The sequence below is a fragment of the Pterocles gutturalis genome, unplaced genomic scaffold (assembly GCF_000699245.1).
Source record: "Pterocles gutturalis isolate BGI_N339 unplaced genomic scaffold, ASM69924v1 scaffold1129, whole genome shotgun sequence".
Lineage (NCBI taxonomy): Eukaryota > Metazoa > Chordata > Aves > Pterocliformes > Pteroclidae > Pterocles > Pterocles gutturalis.
This window is the reverse complement of record NW_010132846.1, coordinates 23,935-32,042: the sequence shown is the minus strand read 5'-3', so window position 1 is coordinate 32,042 and position 8,108 is coordinate 23,935. Positions and strand designations below refer to the sequence as shown.

Here is an 8,108-nt window from a genome sequence, read left to right as displayed (position 1 = left end):
TTCCCTGCTCAGAGATTTGTAAGGCACAAGGCATGGTGTATGCTTTTTGGTTTGTACTTCTTTGGGGTTTTTGTCCTGTTGTGGAGAATTTTTTCTGGAGATGTGGGTTTGAACTACTTGGATATTGCAGTCCCCATTTTCAGTTGATTTTTTTGGCAGAGTACTGCACCAGCCTTAAAAAATTGGTCCTTACCTGTGGTTTCCAAAATAACTCTTACTTGCGTATAATCTGTCTGAGAGAGTGACCTGGGCTTGTCTGTTCCATACAAGTGCTGCTGCTTCCCATAATCTGTCCTTGTGCCATTCCCACTCAGAGTTGCTGAGAACAATGCAACATGCCATGGAGGTGCAGGAGAAGGCTATTGGTTCTCAGAAATGTGGTGGCAACATTAGACAAGTGTTGTGATACATAGTTTTTTCCAAAGTTTTCCTCACAAGAAAGGTGAGCTTAAAGCTGAATTTGGCACAAGATTCTATGACCAAAGACTTCCATGTAAGGTACAGAGCTGCATGCCATAATCCGTCCCTGCAGTTGCCATATTCCTTTTTCTCTCTTAGATTTAGTTTTTATTGTACTGTCTAAATTTAAACAAAAAACCTGCTGTTTGTAATTCACATCTAATAAGCGATGTGATCTGTAATTTCTTGGAGAATCTAAATCATAGGATCAGTAATATCTCACTCAGACATCAGTATAAACACGTGCTTTTAATTATAGAGTTGATATGGTTTTTATGATATAAAATATTTGAGAGTATATAGTACTGATTTTGTCCTAATAGGAACAACCATAGCTGAATGCAGACTCTGCCAAGCCTCATTAGGGGGAATTGTAGTAATGTTCCGTACACCACTTAAATAGATGGTGATGTTGGTGGAACTCATTTTGGCCTACTTAGCATTTGTTTCAGCTCTTCTATCTTGTGTGTGTGAGAGAATCACAGGGGAAAAAAAACATTACAAATGGCTTATGTTAAAATAAGACCAGATAAAAATCAAAATTTACCAGGACTCACTTAAATGCCTTTTTTAAAAATAATTTTTCGGGGAAATATTTTAATTTCAGATATTTGGGGGTTTATGTGTACTTTCTAAATGAACATATGTATTTTGAGAGAATGGTTATAGAATCTTTTGCTGTGGGTATGTTGAATTTTCTTTCTGTTTTACAGACCGGGAGGAAGAGGAAATAAACAAACGGGAGGACAGAAGAGAGGGAAATAGGCATTGTAAAGAGAGGTCATCTAAAGATAAAGTAATTAATGACTTTGTTAACAACTACATATAACCTTGTTAGAGGTGTCCTAATTAGAACTTTATTGTAAGACCTATTTACACTCCTTGATTCCTTCAGCACTTCTGGACTGAATCATTTAGTGTATATAGAAGTTAAGGAACATGCGACAGCTTTGGGTAAGGTGCTTACAACCTACAGTCACTTACTTTTTAAAGTTCATTGGGTGAAAGCTGTTGGAAAAATTTTCATATATGAGATACTGATCTGTCTGCAAGATGTGAGGCCTAGTGCTGTATGTGCATATAAAAGGCAGCAGATGCTGCTATTTTATCTGTTATTTTCAACTGCTGTGTTCTGATGGAAGAAAAGCAGAAGCTTAACTTGATTGATAAACTGGCTTTTCTGTTGTGAAGCTTGGAAATGTTGTGTGATGTTTTTACATCTCTGGGCAGGAAAATGAGGCCAATAACTTGCCTCCACAGTTCAGATTAAGGTACAGCATAAGTTTCATTTGTTACACTTAAACTTTCTTTATAAATGCAAGAATAAAACAAGTTTCTGAGTCTCTTTATTTTTTTCTTCAAGAAAAAAGTAAAACATGTAGGAATTGGAATACTGGGAAAACAGTTTGCAGAGCTGCTGTAGCTGTGAGAGCTGGATGCTCATTCATTGCATGTTTATGAGGATTTCACTTGGAAAACAGGTGTTTGGTGAAGTGGGAGGAGAAAGAATGTTTACTATTAATTGTTTAATTAGTTTAATTCTTCAATTTTTTTGACATATTAGCATGAACAAAAGGAAAGTGTCTGTCATATGTTACTGTACTGATTGTGCTGTAATTCTTTTAAATATTTGAAAGATAGCTTGCTTATAATTATATTTGAGCTCAGTAGTAAATGCTAGTTATATTAATCACTTGACTTAAAGTAATGATAAAATGAAGAGAGAAAAACTTCTGTTAACTGAAAAGTTTACATGTTTTTAGTAAACAGGGGGAAAATTATATTTTAACTTCCTAATGATCCCATAATAAATTTTCTGTAGGAGAAGGACAAGACACAGATGGTAACTGTTAATAGGGATCTTCTGATGGCTTTTGTTTATTTTGATCAAAGTCATTGTGGATATCTTCTGGAGAAGGACATGGAGGAGATACTGTACACTCTTGGACTACACCTGTCGCGTGCTCAGGTTTTGTATAGTAATAGAATTTCCCTAAGTTTTCCAAGTTAAAACATTCTTGTTTAGGTAATATAATGTCTTTATATTAAGTAACACTATTTCTTTCCACGGCTGTGTTTTAGGTCAAGAAGCTGCTTAATAAAGTAGTGCTTAGAGAATCTTGCTTTTACAGAAGACTAACAGATACTTCTAAAGATGAAGAAAATCAAGAAGAGTCTGAAGAGCTACAGGAAGATATGTTAGGTAGGTTTGGGTTTTGTTTAATGCCACAAAATTTCAGGGTATTGATTCTGTGTGAATAATAGAGTTCAGAGATAGTTCCTTTCTTGCAGAAAATAATTCGGGTCTGCAGGGAACCTGACAAGTTGGAAAAGTAAATCTTAGTTCAGAAATTACAGTATTTCTCCCTTCCAACACATCCTGTTGCATCTATATGATAAATCTGAGTATCTTGAAACAGGAAGGAAGACAGAGGTTAATGTTTAATATTGATGAACAACATTTCTCATTCACAGCAGTTTTGCGGTCAGAAGGATCAGTGCTCTAGGTAGTAGAACAGAGCCTGATTTTTGAAGACAAATTACTGCAAAAAGGAGGAACAGAAGAATGTCATGAAAGAGCATGCTCCTTATGGGGAGGGGGAAATTGCGATAGGGAGGAGAGAAGTGTGAGGAATAGACCAGCAAGGTTGAATCTGTTCTTTTAGGAATTTATTCTTTTAAGAAGTTTTTGAGATTGGTCACTAGAACTGAAAAATGCCAGAATGAGTATTTCCTAATGCTATTTAATCTAATACAGGAAACAGATTACTGTTACCATCTCCGATTATAAAGCAAGAATCAAAAGCCATAGAAGAAAATGTCGGCCTCATTGTGTACAATGGAGCTATGGTGGATGTTGGGAGCCTTTTACAGAAGCTGGAGAAGAGTGAAAGAGTGCGGGCAGAGATAGAACAAAAGCTTCAGTTACTAGAAGAAAAAACAGGTGGGACATTACTTTGAAGGTGGTACTTACATGGATGCAAGATGCTAAGACTTTTTATGTAGATAAACCAATTTGAGTAATATTTGTGATCTAAATTTCTTAGCTAATTGCATACTGTAAACTTCTGTTTTCTATTTCCCAAGTCCTTCGAACTTGCACAGCAACTCTTCACTACCATTGTCACCATGCTGAAATGCTTTTTTTTTATTCGAGTTGAATGTAAGACTTTCAAATGTAGTCAGAATTGAGTATTATCGAATGGTAATGCAAGGCAGTTCTTAATGTTCTTTAAAAATTAATAGTTATGGTGTTGGTATGTAAATGGAATACAAAGTACACAGCATTGGAAGTGATTAAACTTTTTTTTTTTCCCCCTAAGATGAGGATGAAAAGACAATACTACAACTGGAGAATTCTAACAAAAGTCTCTCTACGGAGCTCAAAGAAGTTAAAAAGGACCTTGGCCAACTGCAAGAACACTTGAAGATCTCAGATGATAAAAATTTGCAATTTGAGGGTCAGCTGAATAAGACAATCAAAAATTTAGCTACTGTTATGGATGAAATACAGAGTGTTCTTAAACAGGTTAGAGTTGTTCAATTCCATTTTTGATTATTGTATATACGCTTCCTGTAGACTAAATTATTAGAACAGAAACTTCAGAATAAAAAAAAACTTCATATTAATTCAGGGCAGTAGTATCTTAATATAAAAGATATTCAGTGTGATGCTGATTATTTAAAGACAACAAATTTATTTTTCTAAGCTTGAAACACATGTTCCTGACTTAAATGTTTTTTAAAATGTTTAAAAAAATAACGTAAATCTCAAACCATCTTAATGTTTTCCTGTCACGATCTTGTCCATCCCCAACAATCCAAATATGCTCTTCTCTTTGATCAGTTAGGAGTAATTTTTCAAGGCCACACTTAATCATTTCAATTTATTTGGGGGTATCTCAGTAAAATGAGTTTTAAGCAAACCACATAATACTCCAGAGCATTTCTATCCCTGTACAGAAAGATATGTGCATATTCCTTAGGAATGCTGAAGGGGCCCATTAAGTAAGGGTGAAAAGAAGTAGGTTGTGAAAGCTGATGAGCGGCGAGCTAGTACTATTAGGGAGCCTTGCTTCTACTCTTGTCTACATTTATTTTTAAAAGACAATATAGCATCTGTAAAAGCTGTAACAATGAAACAAAAACACACACGAAATACCCTAGAAAACTTGGCAAATGTTAGAACTTCCCCCCCCCCTTGTAGGATACAAGTGATGCATCACTGTAGCTTATTAAACTGGCAGTACCTTGCAGCCATATGTCATCAGTATCGTTATGCAGTCCTGTGCTTCACTATGTGTTGTAGACCTGCTACTCTACCAGAACGGGCAGCTGAAGGCACTGCCTAACCCTTTTGCCAAGCTCTTAGCTGAGTTAAATCGCCTTGCTCATTCTGTCTGGTGTTTTTGAGATGGAAGTGTCTTCTAAGCCTAGAATGGCTTTGACCAATATAGGTATTTTACGTTAGAACTGTTATGGTAAATTATTATCCTAATTTCATGTATTTTGCAAAAACTGTTTTCAGTTGCTCTTTAAAAAACAAACAAAAACCCAAACCAAGCAACCTCCTGCCAATAAAAGGCGAGGGGGAGCAGGGGGAAAGCCCAGGACCCTCTAAACCTTTAGACTATAAAGTGAGGCTTCTGGGGATGTTTTTGTGCTTCTCTTCAGAAGTGCTTAGGTCACATTTCATTTCTATCCCCTCAGTTTTTCAGGAAGTTAAACAGAGTAAGGTATCAGTTGACATAGTTTTTAAAGTTGACACCAAACAGTATTTTTGTCACCTGCTGCTTTACAGTTCACATCAGAAATAACACTTCTAGAATTCATGTTATCCTCTCCCATTTTTCTTTTAAAGGATATTGTGAAGAACGAAGATAAAGATGAGAAATCCAAAGAAAATGGAGCAAACGTATGATAAAACTGCTGCTGTTTAGAGGAATGGTGTTACATAATGTAATATAAGTCATGATACCAGAATGTATGGGAAGTGATGCATGTTTGATTTTAGTAGTATCTTAGTTCCAAAAGATGTATAAAGTTTTATGAACATGAGTGTCTGCTTCTGAAGATTGCTTGTAATTCTTAGCATTCGAGACACTCCTCAAATGAAAATAATTTTGCATTGCAAAATGTTTTAGGATGAACTTTGTTATAGTTTTAACCCTAATAAAGTTCATCAACGTAATGAACAGTAGCAAGTATTTAATTACCAAATGTTTTTCATTAAAGTCTAGTGAAATCAAATTTTTCATTATTTATAGAATTGCCATTTTTAGATTTTTATTTTTATTTCGGTCTAATTAGTCTTTTTAAATTCAAATATAAATCGCAAAATAGCATGCTGCTTAATTTTGCAAGTAAAGATTTTTTGTTTTTAAAAAAAAGCTTCTTGGATTTTTTTTCACTTGTCACAACTTTCTTTTCCCTTCCAAATGTAACTTTCTTTCCTAAAGCTGCTTGTATTAAAGCCTCATAATATACAGTAGTTCACAAGTTAAGAAAGCAATAGAAACCTACCAAAATACTGGTAGTGTTGTGAGATTTATATGAAAATACATGGGCCTGTTTTAAATATGTCATTTACGTTCCTTTAATTGTTCTTCTCTTTGGATTAATATATATGCTCCTTTTTCATAACAAATGCAGTGTCTTAAAATGTATGGTTGGATACCAGGCCAGTAGATGTCAGAGTAATGCCTTACATGGAGCAAAATCTACCATTGTATGCCACCTCTAATTAAATTTGGACTTCTTTCTTAATTTGTGTAATTACTTCAAAGACTTTAGTCCAAGAAAAGAATGGATACATAAGTCAATACTGCTACTGAGGAGCAGGACACAACTTGGTTTGTTGGAAGTGGGTAAGATTGTCTTCCTTTGTGTTCACAAATCACTAGAGATCTAAACGTAAAAGTTAACGTGATATCATTGTCAAAGGCGACTTATTCAAATAATGTGAAATATGAACAATTGTATTTTCTTGCAACTTCCAGGAAAATTAAGAGTTTTGAATGTTGGGACAGAAGTGTTTCATAGAAATGGTTAATTTTATCAGACCTTTTATTCTTTAGCTTAGATATCCTAGCTAACTAAATACCTGTTAGGCGAGTCCAAGTGCCATAATATGTATGAATAACCTACATGGAAACTCATGTAGCTTTACTGAGATACACATTAAAATGCCTGAATTTATGTTCAAAAGAGTCTAAGCTGGTGCTTTTATCACTTACTGTTCTTGGCTCTTTTGGAGCTAGACAAGTAAAATATCTTTTAATTAAAATAACATGCATAAGCTTCCCCCTCATTCATCTCAGTTGAATCACTGTATATCTTAACTGGTCGCGCTAAAGTAGGGAGTACTATAAAAACACTAATTATTGCATATAAGTACCCAGAAAATGCATGCTTTAGGGATTAAGAGAGAACATCTCATTAGAATGGTTGAATAAGGATGGTGATAAATTGATTATCTGAAAAGCATTGTCTGTGGTGTACAGATGGTGTTAACGAATTCTTTTGTAATCAAATTATATTTTTCACCTTTACCTTTGTACAAATTGTTGACAGCATGTTTCATTTCTGATGTTGAGCACCGTTTATTTAAATGGACTTGAAAGGATTGCGTTTGAAATACTTTGTGACTTTTCATCAGTATATGTGAACATACAAGAAAATAATTCTAGAAGTTAAGATAACATATTTTTAGTCACACTGAAACATTTGTTGAAATACTTTGCTGGGGTGTTTTTTCCTTAAACTGCTGAGTTGAAAGCAGTTGTTGCAACAAGCAGGCCTTATTTTGTGTTTCAGTGAGTGGCCCTGTAAGATAGTTGCTAGATCAACACAGATTTTTACAGTATTTAGGAAAAAATGTATTTGTTAGAATGAGTGTAATCTTTCTCTATATTGCTTTGATGTAATAGTGTTCCAGATACTATGTACAGTCTGCATTTATGTTGGAAAGGAAATTAAAAGGGTAAAGAATAAAGGAGAAAAAACCCAAGGTGTAAAGTTCTACAACCTGTACGGAGCTTGACCAGTCTCCTGAAGCACAACTAATCTGAGCAAGAACGGACACCTCTACACACTCTTTTTACACAAGGTTCTGTATGTACACAGCATCAATACTGGTTGTTAGCTAAAGCTTCTTGGTAATAGTCCCAGTAATATAACTAATTCCTAAGAAAATTTGAGTAAAAGTAATGGAGGTTTGCAGAAGCAATGTTTAGTCAGTTTTAATGTATGAACAATGTTTTTGCATTTCATGTCTGCACTTCCCACCTCGTGGGCTTTCCGCTTCCAAGTCTTTTACTACATATCAGTTGCTGGCGAAGGGCTGGTAAAAGTTGAGACTAACCCAGGTCTTACTCTGCTTCAACATCCAATTTGTTTGTAGTTTTAAAATCATCACAGATGGAAAGAAGTAAATCTCAGGCTTCCTTGTTCTGTAGAGAAAGCAGGCCACTAAGTGGAATCTGATTATTTCTGGATTATAATCACATTATGTATCTGATTATAATCTGGATTATTTCCCTCCCCTTTTGTATTTTGTCTGGTATAGGGGAACTAATGAGTTAAAAGCTTACAAAGTGATATTCAGACTAGTGCATGTCTGTGAATAAGGCTAGGCAGAAGCTTCTGAG

At 34.9% G+C, this 8,108-nt stretch overlaps 1 protein-coding gene across 2 annotated transcripts in view; it reads left to right on the top strand.

The window, feature by feature from the left end:
- Positions 1 to 5,650, top strand: part of CCAR1 (cell division cycle and apoptosis regulator 1) — a 27,268-nt gene extending 21,618 nt beyond the window's left edge. For both annotated transcript variants that reach the window (XM_010080993.1, XM_010080992.1), the window contains 6 exons: positions 1,173 to 1,255; positions 2,282 to 2,428; positions 2,542 to 2,662; positions 3,218 to 3,403; positions 3,783 to 3,988; positions 5,321 to 5,650. In XM_010080993.1, the coding sequence (XP_010079295.1) occupies positions 1,173 to 1,255; positions 2,282 to 2,428; positions 2,542 to 2,662; positions 3,218 to 3,403; positions 3,783 to 3,988; positions 5,321 to 5,380 (803 nt within the window). In that variant the 3' untranslated portion in view covers positions 5,381 to 5,650. The remainder of the gene's footprint in view (positions 1 to 1,172; positions 1,256 to 2,281; positions 2,429 to 2,541; positions 2,663 to 3,217; positions 3,404 to 3,782; positions 3,989 to 5,320) is intronic.
- Positions 5,651 to 8,108: the final 2,458 nt, after the last annotated feature.